General features: G+C 42.7%; 1 protein-coding gene across 1 annotated transcript in view; it reads left to right on the top strand.

The window, feature by feature from the left end:
- The window catches only part of AGBL1 (AGBL carboxypeptidase 1), a 732,091-nt gene that overhangs the window by 150,215 nt on the left and 564,280 nt on the right, over window positions 1-17,596 (top strand). Inside the window, exon 17 of the mRNA XM_088025191.1 lies at window positions 2,940-3,093. Within this exon, the coding sequence (XP_087881317.1) occupies window positions 2,940-3,093 (154 nt within the window). The remainder of the gene's footprint in view (window positions 1-2,939; window positions 3,094-17,596) is intronic.

Raw genomic sequence — 17,596 nt, 5'->3', positions numbered from 1 at the left:
CAGAGGCTTGGTTGGGTACATAGGCCTCAGTTGAATTCTCCTTTTAAATCTGGAGATAGACATGCTCCTTCTAATTCCATTACTTAGTATTGCGTCAAATGATGGTCCTAGAAATATCACCCAAGCGACCTGTTTCTAAGACAGACATGAGTTTATTGCTTACCTTGGTGTGTTGGGCTGAACAGTGGTCCCCCAAAGATGTTCACGTCTCAATCCCTGGAACTTGCGAAGATGTCTAGTACAAGAGATTTTGCAGATGTGATCGAATTAAGGGTCTTGAGATAGGGAGATTCTCCTGAATTATCAGGTTGGGTCCAGTGTCATCACAAGGGTCCTTAAACATGAAAGAATGAGACAGAAGAGTCAGAGTCAGAGTCAGAGGAGAGGTGGGGATGATGGGATTGCTGGTGTTGGAGATGGAGGAAGGCACCATGAAGCAAGGAATGTACATGACCTTTAGATGCTGGTAAAGGCAAGGGCATGAATTATCCTCTAGAACCTCTGGAGGGAGTGTAGTTCTCCCAGCACCTTGACTTTTGCCCAGTAAGGCCCATTTTGGACTTTGGACCTCCAGAACCCTAAGACGATTAATTTGTGTTGCGTCCATCCATTAAATTTGTGGTAATTTGTTAATAGCAGCGAGAGGAAACTAATATACGTGCAAGGAAGAATGTGACAGAGTCTGGACAGTACCTCAAAAGGGGAAGGGAGAAGGTGGGATATTTATTAAGTCTTTAAAGGCTTGTTTAAGAGAAGGTTTCTTTAATGTGGGGCTTGATTAGCATTGGTTAAAGGTCATGATACAGTGGTTTAAGATTGGGGGACACTGTAAGGCAAGGATCTTGAGGAGAGGGGCTGTAAGGGTCTTGGATCAATGAGTCAGTTGTTGCTTTCTGTTGGAGAGTTGATGAGATGTTCCTGGAATGAACAATAAATTTATTTGCGATTTATATTTTCCAGGGCAAGAGTTTCCTGGACTAGTAAAGCTTTGTTGAGGCAGACGGAATAATAAAGTCAGTAGGCTATGTGGGGGTAGATGATTTGGGGTCTCAGTTGCAAAGAGTATATGACTCAGGTTCAGATTTTCAGATATCCCTGAGGCTAGTAGAAAGGTTACAGAGGCATCTGGTAATCTTCTCTTTCCCCGGGACTTTTTCTTTCTCCTTGCAACTCGAATATTTCAATAGAGTACAAGTAGGTTTTAGTCTGCACTTACCCAAATGCTAGGATTTTTACTTAGTTTAGAAAATTCTTTTTCTTGATTATTTGTGAATTAATTTGCTGCTGCTGCTGTAACAAATTGTCACAAACTTAGTGGCTCAAACAATAAGCTTTTCTTTTGTTTTATAGCTCTTCAGAAGGTCGACATGGGGCTCACTGGGGCAAAGTCAAGGTGCTGGGGCCCCATTCCTTCTGGAGGCTATTGGAGAGAATTCATTTTCTTGCCTTTTCCAGCTTTTAGAAGACACCATGTTCCTTGGCTTTTGACCCGCTTCCCCCATCTTCAAGCCCTTAATGGCAGCCTGAGTCCTCATGCTGCCATCTTTGGTTCTCCGCAGATGGGACTAGTTCCCTGCTCTTAAGCACTTGTGATTAGATTGGCCTCAGCTGAATCAAGTGATATAACCTCCCCATTTCAAGTAGACCTTAATCCTAAATATATCTGCAAAGTGCCTTTTGCCATGGAAGGTAACCTATTTACAGGTTCAGAAGATTAGGGTGTGGATCTTTGGGGGAGCTGTTAGTCTGCCTACCACTTCCAGAGTAAGTCCTTTTCACACGTAAGCACATCCTTTACTTTTTGAGGGAACTGCTCCCTTTTTCACAATATATTTTATGTATTTTCATAGGATTCATGTTTGTTTCATTTACTTAACAGGCTTGTGATTTGTCAAAAAAAACAAGGTGGGCGGTTTCTCCTTGGCCCTCATACCTTCTTGATTATAGTGAAAACTTTAGCTCTTTAGCTGGAAGGATTTTGTTTTGTTTTGTTTTTGTTTTTTTTAATTTGACAGAGAGAGAGATAGTGAGAGCAGGAACACAAGCAGGGGGAGTGGGAATGGGAGGAGCAGGCTTCCTGCCGAGCAGGGAGCCTGATGCGCGGGGCTTGATCGACCTGAGCCGAAGGCAGACGCTTAACGACTGAGCCACCTAGGTGCCCCTGGAAGGATAAGTTTTATACACTGATGTTCTTGTGCTGGAGGGGGCTGTTCTCCCTCTGGTTACTGTGGTTACTATGTCCCTGTCATCAGGGTGTGCAGTGTGGGTGGGAGGAAATCTCTTAACCTCTTTCTGATCAACCCCACTGTTGGAGCTAGTGAAAATATAGTCAGAGGTCTTAAATACTGTTGAGTCTTAGTTTCAATGGCTAGCCCATTTCTGTAGCTTTCTGTATTTTAAATGAGTGTTTGAATGAGAAGGTAGGGGAGGGGAAATTAAAAAATTAATCACTACCAGTTCATTGTTCTCTTCATCTAGCATCCCACCTGGATCAATGCTTTGTATTGTCCTTGGATGTGCTCACAACACTCTGTATAACTCTTGGTTCTAAAGTGCTTCATGCTGCTGAAGCTCTCTGTCTTATGTTCCCAAGTGTTCTGGGTATGCTCTGTCTTCATGGACACATTCTCTCTATGCCTCAGTGTTGGGAATAATGCTGTATGCCCTGCCCTCTTGCTTTCAGTGTGACTTGAAAACAGATATTCTGTTGTGCAGACATGTGCAAAAACTAGGTTTCCTGTTCAGCTTCCCTGAACTTCTAACCAGTAGGAACAGCCCCCTTGTTAATCACTTACTGCTCAATATCAGGCACACTAGGTGAAGAAAAGGACTTCTAACCTATAGGGAGATAGTGAATATAAGCTCTGTTGCCATTTTCTATTGTTATAGTCAGAAATGTGTCATGAATCATAATCGCTTCTGTTTCATTTCTGCTCCAGACTCACCTTGACATCCTGGAAAAAAGCGTGAACCCTAAGCAAGTCTACTTACGCCAGGATGTTCTCTGCCAGACGCTGGGAGGGAATTCGTGTCCATTGGTGACTATCACGGCTATGCCTGAGTCTAATAGTGCTGACCACCTGGAGCAGTTCCGTGAGTAAAAAATGACAACCCTCTTTGAATATGTGGTGGTTATGGGGCGTCCTCACAGCCTTGGATGCTCCCTGTCCTGTTGAGATCAGAAGCTTCATAAAGGCCTGGGGACTAGTCTGTCTTTATAGAAATGCACTCCCTACTCTTGGTACAACATGAAGGGTAAATATTAATGTTGCCCTGTTGTTAAAGGGAAAAAAAATTGCAGACTGTCAGGGAGAGGAACTGGAGTCACACTTGCCAGCCAGGCCCTCTTCTGCCCATGCTCACTGCCATTATACGGATCCCAAGGACAGACAAGGTCTGGAAAGGAAGGAAGTTGAGTTTTGGAGCCCTGGCTTAAGAATCCCCTTGATGGCTTGAATACCATTTGGATCTGAAGGGCTGACAATGAGGAGGAGGCTCTAGCCAAGAACTGTCCAACCAAACCAACACACAGGCAGATGCGCACACGCGCACACACACACACACACACACACACACACGTGCCCCTGAAATGTTAGAGCCCTGAGCACCAGTGTGACTTATCTGTAACCAATTAGCTTTTAAAGTTGGCTTCTGATATATTTTAGACCTTAGATAGGCAAGAAAAACCTATCAGGATGAGGGCTGCTTTGCAATACAGAAAAATCTGTGAGATGAAAGAAAAGACTGGGGAGTGAAAAATGTGGCTAATTTATCCCCAGAAGATGCAGCCTTACCTGATGAAGTGCTAACCGCGTTCAGGTGACTCTTTGGCGGATACAAAATGTAATTTCTCACACCCCATCAGCATCTGACAATGGATGCTTAACAACCTGGCTAATCAACAACTGATTATCCCATCTGAATTAATGAGGCCTAAAATGCTTTAATGAATAATAAGGGATTTTCCAAAAATTCTCTTATGTGTTTCATGAATTTAAGAGCAATTTCTGTAACAGTCACGGAGTCCTCTGCTCGCACATGAGCAGTTTTTGGAAGTTAGAGACAGCGATCCTTCCAGAGCAACCTTCACTGGATGGTTATTTATGTAAGAAAGCAGATCTATGTAAGCCTGTGTTCTGGAGTTTCAGTTTCCAAATAGGAGCTAGGAAAGAGCCCAACATATGATCATGGGATGGAGCTGCCTCGGCTTTCGCATTTTTGGGTATGCTGACACTGGTGCTTTTGCTGGTGTCATAACTAGAAAGATCATTTCCTACTTGAAGGAGAGGACTTGAAACATGGTAAAGATCCCTAAATAATTTGGCACTCTGAAATAGTTCAGTTAATAAAAGAAAGAAAAGAAATCTTAGCACACCCTTCTAGGAATCAAAGGAGGCTGGTTTCTGTCTGCTGCCTAAGATTAGTAATCCTAAGTGCGTTCTCCTCTGTATCCTTACAGTTTTCTTTCTTAAACGTGTGCTGAGGGGTGCCAGGGTGGCTCAGCTGGTTCAGCAGCTGGCTCTTGGGTTCGGCTCAGGTCGTGATCTCAGGGTCCTGGGATCGAGCCCTGCGTTGGGCTTCATGCTCAGCGGGGGATCCGAGTGGGCATTCTCTATCCTCCCTCTCCCTCTGCCCTGCCCCCTGCCTCTCTTCCTCTTGAATGGGTAGATAAATCTTTAAAAAAAAGTGCTGATATGTCAGCTGTTGTTCATCTCAGATATCATGGGGTGCCCTGGTGGCTTCGTCAATGAAGCATCTGCCTTTGGCTAAGGTAAAGATCCCAGCGTCCTGGGATCAAGCCCCATGCCAGGCTCCCTGCTCAGCAGGGAGTCTGCCCTTTGCCCCCTCCACCCCCGCTCATGTTCTCTCTCTTTCTCTCTCAAATAAATAAATAAAACCTATAAAAAAATGGGTGTATCCTGGATAGGAGTTGGGAGGGCCCAAATGATGGTGCCATGAATGCTGTTCATTCTCCTTGGGGCACAACAGACTTGCAAGTGACAGTCATTGAGCTGGACCCAGAGGAAACCAGGGGTCTGCCCCACAAGAGAGGATGAATGAGAGCCATTCTTCATAAGTGTGCCAAATGCACAGTGGCCCAGGTCCCATGCTTAGAAGGGCCGTGCACTTTGCTTCAGTTCTTAAAAAGGTTTTCCACAAGAGGCCCTGCATTTTCATGTTGCAATGGGCCCTGCAAATTGTGTAGCCAGTCCTGAGACTAAGCTGACGTCACACAGCTAAAATGTGACAAAAGCTGGTGCCCTGATGTGCTACCATCCTTATCCTCTATTGCCAAGTCATGGAAGGCGAGTTGCAACCTACCTTGCTAGTACACTGAAAGTCTTATTTGTATGCACTGTGCAGCTGGTTGATATCTTTTGTAATGGTTGAAGTCATCCATTTTACAGATGAGGTAAGTAGAGGCTCAGGGAGATTCACTGCCCTGCTTCGTGGTGGTGCCCAGTTGGTTTCCGATTTTGTTATTCTGATTTCCAGAGTCCATACATACAACGGATGTCCTAACACAGTCGTTTGAGGAGGTGTTCTGGTTCCACTCTGATACAGAACTTTCCCTCCTCCCTATTTCGTGTCCTTACATTATTAGAAGCTAGCTTAGCTGTTAAAGCTGTTAAAGCTGTCAACTTAGCTGTGGTCACTAAGTTGACCACAAATGAATGTATTACCCTCCTCCTGCTCACAATGAATTTTATTTTCCTTTCCTAACCCAGTGGAAGCCTTTGCATGGTGGATGTTTCAGATATTGTGGCAGGGAGGCAGGAGGAGAGGACATTCAGACCCAGTACAGATTGGGTGCCGGTACAGAGCTGAGATGGCGTGGCTGGGCCATCATACTGGGAACAGAGTCTCGAACTATGGACTATAGGTGCTGGGCTACAGAATAAATGATTTCCTTGGCAGGGTACTCTCTCTCTTTCTCTCTCTCTCTCTCTCTCTCTCTCTCTCTATATATATATATATATATATATGAATATATGCCATTGCTGAGTTTCTGAGAGAGAAAAAAATCCAGCACAATATCAACACCACCTACCATCCAAATTGCAATTAACCATGCCTGTAAATCAGTAATAAAACCACTTAACTTCCTTTGAGCCACAAAATGGGATGCCTTGTTTTAGGACAGAAAAAATAGCAAATGAGCCAGCAGCTCAGGACTCTCGTGCCTGCAGGCCTCCATCCAGGGGAGCTCCAATAGTCTCACTGGCTTCCCCCTCCCAGGGACTAGGTGAGTTTCAGGTTGCAGGTGTATTTAGCTGTGATTTGGCTACTTTCTGGTGCAGTGGCTGCCACTCATCCCTCATCAGGAGGTGTTTGTGCACTGAAAGACTTTCTTTCCATTGTGTAGGGTTATCACTTCAGTCTGATTTCAGAAACCCAAGAAATAAGAGCATGGCTCTGGGGCCCAGGGAGAAGGCTCCTTGCTCGAGGCTGGATCCCCTGGTGGTCGGGCTGAAAGTCCCAGACCTAGAGATGATCAGGACAATTTACTGATTACTTTTACTCCTTCCCAGGGTCTGAGCTCCAGAGAGTCTCCTAGAAGGATTCATTTGGCTTGACTTATTCTTCTGAAGCATTTTTTTTTTAAAGATATTTTCCTGGAAACATTTAGCCTTATTTTCTTGATAAATATATTTGCAGGTCAGTGGTAGCCCAATTTCCCGGGTGCATCTTTTATTGCTGTCTGGAGAATCGAGGGCCAGTGCCTCCTCTTGGTGCTCCCAAGCGAGGAAACTCACTTCACACCTCAGAGCCAGAATGTTGGCAGAGCTCCACGAGCAGTCACTCTCTGCCCTTTTCAGTGGGACAGCAAACAGGAAAGTTGTCTGAGAAATTGTCCCTGAAATCATTACAGAGGAGACGGGCTTGAAGAGAAATTCATGATAAAAGGAACCATTACAAAAGGACAAGCCGCTCATTCTGGCTTCAGGCTCTTTAGTGGATGAGGTATAGGGGGATTAGCAGGTCCAGGTCCTTGCTACCTGGGAGGGTTCCAGATGTCGGAGGAGCCCCGGACCTGTGGGATTTGTAGAACAGAGTGTGAATGCGGAGTAAACAGCATCCAAAAGAATGGGGTGGAGGCGCCGCCAGGTTGGAGCAGAAGGCATCCCCTGAGCAGGTCTGGGGACAGGTTTGGCAGGTGAGGTTGATCCCGGAAGTTGCTTGTAGTGCTTTCTGAGACTAGGCTCCCTTAGCTAGTGGTGTTCCAGCATAATTACCCACAGCGCGGTTAGATCCTTCATACATCATATGTCAATAGGTACTTTGGTCTGCTTTTTGGATTTGCACTGAAGGTCACTGTTACTCAAACCCTAGTGGAGGTGGGTGAGAAACCCAGAGAGCAGAATGGTCCTGTGTTTCCAAAGCCCAGCCATTCCCCCAGCCAGGCCTGCTTTCTGCTTCTTACAGAAGAGGTGCCTCTGCTGTCACAGAAGTTTTTCCACTTGTCCTTATCTCTATTTTGCATATGGCAAAGTTAAGGCTCATTATAGGTGAAAAAGCAGCTGGAGGCCACCAGGGTGTAAAGTGGGGGCTCAGGGAGGAGACCCCAGGCCTCTAACTCACAGTTCCAGGGTGGAGCCCTCCTTCAGGATCTGCCCTCACTGGGAGATTTCCTGGAAAGGTGCACAAACAGGACATACTGCTGATTAAAGACCACCGTCATATTGGGGGTTCCATTTTCTCCACATTTCCCCAATAACCTCATATTCTAAATTACCATTTCAATCCAGAGGAAGTTGGGTCCCTTTGTAGTTTGGGAAGTTATGTCTCTGTGATGGATGCTTCATTTTTTTTTCAGGAGCTTTATTGCCAAATTTCCCCTCCTTGGACAATGATGCCTTTAGATGCTGTAACAATATTGTCTTGGGGTGCCTGGCTGGCTCAGGGTCAGGTCCATGACCTCTCAGGTCATGATCTCAGGGTGGTGAGTTAACCCCTCATTGGGCTCTGCATTCAGCAGGGAGTCTGCTTGAGACTCTCTCTCTCCCTTTCCCTCTGCCCCTACCCCTCTTGTTCTCTCTCTTTCGCTTTCTCAAATCTCTCTCCCCTGCCCCTAACCCCCTAGTGCTCTCTCTCCCTAAAACAAAACAAAACAAAAGAAAACAAAGAACAATATTGTCTTGACTGTTCTCAAGAGTTACCGGAGTGGAGGGACTGATTTGTGGGAATTTTCCGAGGGAAAATGCCATTCTCTTATTAGAAACTCTCATTCTTGAAGTGACTCGTCACCGACTGACTCACTGACTTCCAAGAAGTCAGGAAACAACAAAGGTGGATAGGAGGGGGTGGACTTGCTATTTTTGCAATCAGAGACACCTCCAACCTGCAGTTATCATAACCAAAAAGAGCAGAGCATAACCTTTGTATGTCTCTGGAGGTGAGATGATCTTACTCCACCACCACGGTCTCCTGTGGCTCACGCACAGTTCTTTCCAGGGGCCCTGAGGTGGGGGAGGCAAGAAGCTGCATTTGTGGTCCTTAAAGAATAGCTTTCTCTTTTTCCTTTTCTTAAAAATATTCTCACAAAAGTAATGTTCTATTCAGCCTGCCATTATGCTAAAAGCTTTTCCTTGGAAGACAATAGCTGTTCTCAGAAAAAAGATTTATACGGGGTCCCGAGGGTATAATGAGCTACCACACGGCACCTGCCTCTGGTTGGGAGTTGTCACTTCTAAGTGGTTTTAAATTAGAATGGAGTGGAAAAATACACAGTTACAGAATTCCCCTTTTGGCTTCTTTGCAAATCATTTTGCATCCTCTCTGGCCTTTGTCTCTTTCCGAGACACCTGATCAGGTGTGAAGAACAGAGCTTTCTGCTGAGGAGAGCGAGAAGTGACAGAAGTTGTCCAAGGAAAACAGAAACTTGAGTGAAGTGAAAACCTCTCCCTCCCAGAAATTTTTTTTTTTTTTTTTTTTTTGCCCACCCTCCTAATCCCCACCAGACATGTGGAGCCAAGGATTACTAAGGGATCACTGAATTTTAGAGCTTAAAAATCTGCAAAGACCATCGAGTCCAGATTTCTTCCTTTTTTTAAAAATTTTATTTTATTATGTTAGTCACCATACAATACATCATTAGTTTTTGATGTGGTGATCCACGATCCATTGTTTGCGTATAACACCCAGTGCTCCATGCAGTACGTGCCCTCCTTAATACCCATCACCAGGCTAACCCCTCCCCCCTCCCCCCTCCCCTCTAGAACCCTCAGTTTGTTTCTCAGAGTCCATCGTCTCTCATGGTTCATCTCTCCCTCCAATCCCCCCCCCTTCATTTTTCCCTTCCTTCTCCTAATGTCCTCCCTGCTGTTCCTTATGTTCCACAAATAAGTGAAACCATCTGATAACTGACTTTCTCTGCTTGACTTATTTCACTTAGCATAATCTCTTCCAGTCCCATCCATGTTGGTGTAAAAGTTGGGTATTCATCCTTTCTGATGGCTGAGTGATATTCCATTGTATATATGGACCACATCTTCTTTATCCATTCATCCGTTGAAGGGCATCTCGGCTTTTTCCACAGTCTGGCTATTGTGGACATTGCTGCTATGAACATTGGGGTGCATATGGCCCTTCTTTTCACTACATCTGTGTTTTGGGGTAAATACCCAGGAGTGCAATTGCTGGGTCACAGGGTAGCTCTATTTTTAAATTTTTGAGGCACCTCCACACTGTTCTCCAAAGTGGCTGTACCAACTTGCATTCCCACCAACAGTGTAAGAGGGTTCCCCTTTCTCCACAACCTCTCCAACATTTGTTGTTTCTTGCCCTGTCCATTTTCACCATTCTAACTGGTGTAAGGTGGTATCTCAATGTGGTTTTGATTTGAATTTCCCTGATGGCTAACGATGATGAACATTTTTTCATGTGTCTGTTAGCCATTTGTAGGTCTTCTTCAGAGAAGTGTCTGTTCATGTCTTCTGCCCATTTTTCGACTTGATTATTTCTCTTTTGGGTGTTGAGTTTGAGAAGTTCTTTATAGATCTTGGATACCAGCCCTTTATCTGTAGTGTCATTTGCAAATATCTTCTTCCATTCTGTAGGTTGCCTCTTTGTTTTGTTGATTGTTTCCTTTGCTGTGCAGAAGATTTTTTATCTTGATGAAGTCCCAAAAGTTCATTTTTCTTTTGTTTCACTAGCCTTTGGAGATGTATCTTGAAAGAAGTTGCTGTGGCCGATGTCAAAGACGTTATTGCCTATGTTCTCCTCTAGGATTTTGATGGATTCCTGTCTCACATTGAGGTCTTTCATCCAGTTTGAGTTTATCTTTGTGTATGGTGTTAGAGAATGGTCGAGTTTCATTCTTCTGCATGTGGCTGTCCAATTTTCCCAGCACCATTACTGTCTTTTTTCCATTGCATGTTTTTTCCTGCTTTGTCAAAGATTATTTGACCATAGAGTTGAGGGTCCATATCTGGGTTCTCTGTTCTGTTCCATTGGTCTATATGTCTGTTTTTGTGCCAGTACCATGCTGTCTTGGTGATCACAGCTTTGTAATATAGCTTGAAATTGGGCAACATGATACCCCCAGCTTTGTTTTTCTTTTTCAACATCTCCTTGGCGATTCGGGGCCTTTTCTGATTCCACACAAATTTGAGGATTGTTTGTTCCAGCACTTTGAAAAATGTCATTGGAATTTTGATCGGGATGGCAGTGAAGGTATAGCCTGGGTAGCATAGACATTTTAACAGTGTTTATTCTTCTGATCCATGAGCATGGAATGTTTTTCTATCTTTTTGTGTCTTCTTCAATTTCTTTCATGAGTGTTCTGTAGTTCCTAGAGTACAGATCCTTTACCTCATTTGCTAGTGAGGGACTGAAGCTCAGGGGTTGGCCTGACCTGTCTAGGGAACCTCGCTGGCTGATGGCAGAGGTGGCCCCAGGCCTTAGACCTCTCATCTCCTGGTGGAATCCTCTTCTTTTCCTTTTCTGTAAAGCATTGCTTCTGATAAGTATTAGAACTAATAAATGAGGTACAAGAACGTAAAGACTTCTCTCTGTGGACATCTTTAATAAAAGGAGTGAGAAGGAAGAAACCGAGCTGTGCCCTTTCCTTGTCGTGGGATTTCCATCTCTTTAGGCAACCGGGGCTAGGAACCATGGAAGATATTGGGAATATGAAGGTGAATATCATTTAATCCTTGTCATTGAGGCACTCACGACCTATGTGTGAGGTAGGGACGGTGTGTGTGTGTGTGTGTGTGTGTGCGTGTGCGCGCGTGCATGTATGGGTCTAAGTCATGTTAACAGGACATTATGACACAGCAGGTTAGACCAGAACAGGTGGATAAACACAGCTCATTGTAAGCAGACAGAAGAGAGCATTTACCTGCATGGTAGAATATGATTCTGTGGGAGACTTACACCCACAAGGGTGGGCTGTATAAATCCCATGTGTGTGGTGGTTTTATATTGACGCAGCTGTCAAAGAAACCTCAGTCTGAAAACCCAAAACCATTTGAAGAACTATTTGTATCTCTCTTGAGAAGACATGACAGGGCGAATATATAAAACACATCCCAACCATCTTAAATTTGTCCTCGTCTTTCTTACTGTTATCAGTCTGTATATACATAAATGGTCAGTCGCAGTAACCCTCCTTTTTTCAGTACGAAACCTCAAAACTCTATGACATTTTGACTGGTTGAGTATCTCCTTTCTGCTTCCCATTTTCACCTCGTTAGTCCAAGGAAAGGAAGGCCACGAATTCTCTTTCCTTCTGAGGCTGGTTGAAGGGGTTGGGGAAGATTGTAAAACTTTTCAGTTGACTAGCTTTGCTTATTCTCTACCATGTAAGTATTTTGGTCTCACAAAGTTTTTACATTATATCTTTTGGCCCTCATAGTTTGCTTATGAGCTGAAGAAGAGAATAATTGTTATGCTCATTGTATAATGATAAAACTGAAGTTCAGTGTCATTTGATCTGTATCTTGAAGTCAGATGGCCATATGCAGAGAAATGGGAGAGTGTCTTATTTATTTATTTTTTTGTTTGTTTATTTGAGAGAGAGCATGTGTGTAGGGGGGAGGGGCAGAGAGGGTCTTAAGCAGACTCCACACTGAACATGGAGCCCAACGTGGGGCTCAGTCTCCAGACTCTGAAATCATGACCTGAGCTGAAACCAAGAGTCAGAACTTAACCGACTGCACCACCCAGGTGCCTTTGGGAAGTGTCTTTTCAAGTAAAAAAAAAAACAGCATTTGCAGAGGCAGGGAGGCCTGGAGATGATACTGTGAGGGGGCACCATGGCTGGTCGGGAGTAAGATGGTGGATTGATGATGGGATCTGATGATAGGTGAGAAAGGTAATTAGGGCTGAGTAGTAAAGGCCGTTATTTTTCATGTTAGGAAGTGTCTTTTGAAGGCAATGATGGGCTAATAGGATGTTATTAAAAGCAAAGAAATGAAAAGATCAGATTCGTTTTGGAAGAAAATTTAGTGGTGGCAATGTGGAGGGAAGTCCAGAGTGAGGGGAAGTAAGATGACATTGACCCTGACACAGGAATTTTTATGCATTTAGACCCCAGATTCAGACTCACTGGGTGGGGGGGGGGTTCCCTAACCTTGGCTCTGCCATTTATCCGCTTTGTGACCTTGAAAAGGGTGCTCAAACACTCTGTGCCTTGGTTTCTCCATTTATACACTATGAGTAATAAATAGTACCTTCATCATGGGGCAATCTGAAGATTGTAAAGGGCTTAGGACAGTGCCTGGCCCATAGTGAGTACTCCAGCAATAATAACAATTGTTAGTCATCTAGATAGGTGATGAGGTTTCCAAGGAAGATAAGTCTGTGGAAATGGGAGGGAAGGGTCTAAATGTACAAGATAAGTCTCCATTAGAATTGAGAGGTCTTGGTGATTGGTTGGGAGTAGGGATAAAGGGCATGGAGTTGAAGTATTTCTACTCTGGGTATGGATGCACAGTGTAATGCCACCAAAAGCATGTATGAGAGAGCAGGGCTTCTTGCAGGCTTAAGGAGTTCAGTTTTGGAAATATTCATTTCCAGAGGCCTGCAAATTATGTAAGAACTCAGGCTAAACATAAATAATAAAGTCAATATGCTATAAAATATCTATTTCAGAGGGAAATAAAATTTGTATTACCTACATAATTTTCTCAATTAGCAGGGATACTAAAAGTTGACTCTATGTGGTTACCATGGCAGAAACATGTACTGTATTTCATCAACATCAATCAAAGAACATTCTATTCTATGTGTGCTCATGAGATAGAATTTATATCCTTTAAGGGAATTAACTCTTTACAGAGTATGTACACATGATTCATTGTTCCACATAACAGCTCTGCAAGGTAAAGAAAGAAAAGAATTGTATTTATTATCTTCATTTTTAGGTGACAAAAGTTGAAGCCCTAGAAAGTCATATGAGGAGGAAGGGCTAGAGCTCCAGTTTCTCCCCAAACTGTCTGGAACTTAAGCCCCGTATTCTGCCACATGTTTCAGCTGTCCAATAATGAGAAAGAATCCTTTGCCTTCAAGCTGCAATTCCTTATACGTAAAGAAGAATTGTTTATACTACAACTCATATGTTTTAGGATTCTCCAAATGTATGAGGGCATACGTGGTCATGTGAACATCAATAACCCTTGTGATTTTTGTAAAATCTCAATTTTACTGTCTCTGCAAGACTCTGCGCACCTTTCTCAGCCGCATCTTACCCCTTTGTCACTCAATGTCCTTCAACCACACTAATCTTTCTGTTCCTTGAACACAGCATCCTAGCTGCCTCCCCTGGGCCTCTGCATTTGCTGTTTCCTCTGAATAGAACACTTTTTCTCCATAGCTTGACATGGTCGATTTCTTCTTGTTATGTATTCTCTGCCTTGCTGGATCACCCTATTGAAAGTTACTCCTCCATCCAGAGCCCCCTGCTCACATGACCCTGCTCTTTTTGCTTCATGGCCCTGTCGGCTCCATGAGAACACAGACTGTATGCTATAGTTTGTCACCATTGTTTCTCTGGGGACTTAGAGACCCTGCATACAACAGGTGTGCACTAAATATTTGTTAAACAAATACCTGAAATCCAGGCATCTGTTCTTGTAACCATCCACAATGTAGGAGCATTAACCTCTCTTGAGAAGTTACCTCTTTCCTGGCTGTTTCTTGGGGTACCCAGCCTCAAATTTGCTTCTAAAGCAGCCATTGGCTTTAGTCGACCCTTATGAGCCACTCTCCATTCTCCCTGACACTTGGGCTTCTCTTGGTTGCCCGCTGTCCTTGCTACCGTGAAGGGACCCTGGCAGCATCATTGCTGGGTTTCCAGAGAGTTGGATCCAGACCTCTGGGCCACACCTCAACATTGCTTGGCCCAAAGTCTCCCCGAGTTTCCTGTGGCAATAAGCTCCTTCTTCACTGGCAGGGCAGGAACAGATGGCAACCATGTCCCATTATCCAGATACTTTTCTCTCTCAGGGTCCCTGTGCCTAAGGAACAAAAACGAATCCAAACTTCTCCTTTGTCCTCCAGACCTAAATGCAAAGGTTTTCATATCTATCAACACATGTTCTGAAAGGTGGCTCATCACCAACCCACTAGCTCCCAAAATAGTCAAACCCAGACTGCCAGATTGTGCTAACCAGATGATACTCTGACACATATATATTGTGGAAGCCTCGCAACATGATCATGAATGTGTTATTAAATTTCTCATTACAATAGATGGTTTTTAATACAACAAAAACAGTGCAATTTATTTTTATGGATATTTACATATGTAGAAAACGTATTAAGACCATGGTGAGAAAAGATACCAGGTTCAAGACAGTGATACTGTCTGAGGATGGAGCGAGCAGAAGGAGAAAGGGAAATGTCTCTTAAATTTATTGAGAAGTTTGTATTTTTCTTATGGGGGGGATTTCTATTTATATATTTTTAGGTTTATTTACTTATTTATTTTTTAAAAAAAGATTTTATTTGTTTTAGAGAGTGTGAGCAGGGAGAGGGGCAACCGGCGAGGGAGAGGGAGAGACTCTGAAGCAGATTGTGCTGAGCATGGAGCCCGATGTGGGGCTCAATCCCATGACCCTGAGATCAAGGCCTGAGCGGAAACAAAAGTCAGTTGTTTAACCAACTGAGCCACCCAGGCACCCCAGAAATTTGTATTTCTCAAAGAAAAAGAGTTGTAAGGAAAATCTGCCAAACTGTCAACTTTCAAACCTGTATGGGTAGGTACATGGGTGTCTGTCATATAATTTTCTTAGCATCTACAACTATATTTATATTTCCTTTTTAAAATTTAAAAGTTAAATTAGAAAGTGCCAACATGTCATACTTGTTGAATAAGTTTGGTAAATTAGAGTAAAATGTGAAAATGACCTCATATTTCTCCTGTTACTTCTCCCAAAGTGATGGCTGCTGACAGTCTCATGTTTATTTTTCACTACACACACACACACACACACACACATGCACGCGTGCGCGCGCGCGCGCACGCACACACAGAGGCGCAGGAACTCATAAATACTGAGTCTTGAAATTTAGATAAAATGGACTTACTTTCATTAGCCTCCTGACAATTCACAGCCTCACCAAACTCTATGGCATCAGTTTAAACTCCCACAAAAAACATAGGAGGTTTTTTTCCTCTATGGCTCCATTAGCAATGGATTTATCAATCTTTTACATTTTCCTACCTGTTAGTAAGAACAACAACAAAAATCCCTCCATCCATACACCATTTCAGTGTTATTTCAGTTTGAATTTCTTTGAGTGAAACTCCGGTGGTCCTTACTTTTAAGCGTTTATCATTTATATTTCTTCTTTAATTTTTTTATTAGTGTAATTGGCACATGATGTTACATTAGTTTCAGGTGTACAGCATACCTATTTGACAAGATTTTTTCTGATATGTTATTAGATGGTCTGTCTTTTTCTAAATGATTTATTTGGAGCTGTTTGCATATTAGGTGTATTCTTTTTTGTTAAACAGTAATTCATTCATTTAGCAATTATTTTTTGAGTATTGACGTTGTTCTAAGCATTGAGAACACTCTAGTGTTTGGCAGATATGTTGTTTTAGTCTGTCACTTCTTTTTAAATGTGCTTTTTTGCCTAATTTTCACGGAGTCTACTGTAACAATATTTTTCTTTATACTTGTGAGAGTAATGTGTTTGGGAAAAATTTCCCCTTTTAAAGATGGTGGAAATAAGACCCAGGGCATTAAAGTGACTTGTGCATGGTTGCATAGCTTTCTGATGCAGAGCCAGAAATTGGAATCTAAGTCTTCTATAATGAGACAAAGTGCTCTATTTTTAATGTAATACTTAGAAAAGAATTCATGTAACATACAGGTCTAGATTAAAGAATGATAAGGTATAGTATTGAACATGCAGGTTTATACCACCCAATTTAAGAAACATAATAATGGTCCATATTTTAGCACTCTTGTAACCCCTTCTCCAATGACTCCCCACCATTTCTGCCTCAGAGTAACTACCATTCTGAACTGTGGATTAAATGGTCTCTTGTTTCGCCTTATATTTTTAAATCACATTTTACATCTCTCTAAACAACCTCTTGTTGAGTTTTCCTGTTTAGGGCTTTACCCATACAGCATATATTGCAACTGGCTTATTTTGTTAAACACATTTGAGAGTAAACCATGTTATGTTGATATATTTGAGTCATTCATTTCTCGTAGCTGTATAATATTCCTGTGTCAGAATTTAGGTCAATTTATCTATTTTACTGCTGGTGGCTAATTGGAATGTTCCCAGGTTGTGTTTTTCTATTACAAACAGAGTTATGAACATATTACTACGTGCATGGCTCCTAATGCACGGGCAAGAGTTTTCTGTGGTATGCGTAATTATAATGACTGAATCATAGGGTATCCTTTTGTTCAACTTGGTCAGGCCAGAGTTCTCTAGAATGGTTGCACAGTTTACGTGCCCACCAGCAGTGTTTCAGCATGGCTTTAGTGCCATATCTTCCCCCAAACTTGGTATTGTCTCACTTTAATTTTTGCCAATCTAGTCATGTTAAACAGTATCACACTGTGATTTTAATAAGCATTTCCCCCATGTCTAGTGACATTAAGCATCTTTTTATATATTTAGGGGCCATTTATGTTTTGTTTTTCTTAAATACCTATTTTATCTCAGTTCTGTGAAATGACACGTTCCACTGGGTAGTTGCATTTATAAATTCAGTATAGCATATATACGTATATGTCTAATCTGCTTAATCTTTGCTATTATCTTGATGAGATTATTGATATTGTATTGCCATTATTTTAGGATTGGCTTTATTGGAGTGTAATTTACAGCAGTAAAATAGACCTTTTTTTAGGTGCATTTGATGAACATTGAAAAATGTACACAGGGGCACTGGGTGGCTCAATTAAGCCTCCAACTCTTGATCTCAGCTCAGGTCTTGATCTCAGGGCTGTGAGTTCAAGCCCTGTGTTGGGCTCCACGCTAGGCATGGAGCCTACTTAAAGAAATATATATATATATATGCAATCATGTGACCACCATCCTAATAAAGATATGTAATATTTTCTTCACCTCAACAATTTCCTTTGTACCCCTTTGTGGTCAATTATCCCCTCTT

Source organism: Eumetopias jubatus, unplaced genomic scaffold (genome assembly GCF_037043125.1).
Source record: "Eumetopias jubatus isolate StellerSeaLion01/CBP00866 unplaced genomic scaffold, mEumJub1_p1.0 scaffold_7, whole genome shotgun sequence".
Lineage (NCBI taxonomy): Eukaryota > Metazoa > Chordata > Mammalia > Carnivora > Otariidae > Eumetopias > Eumetopias jubatus.
Note: the sequence above shows the minus strand (reverse complement) of the source record. Positions and strands in the feature narration are given on the sequence as shown.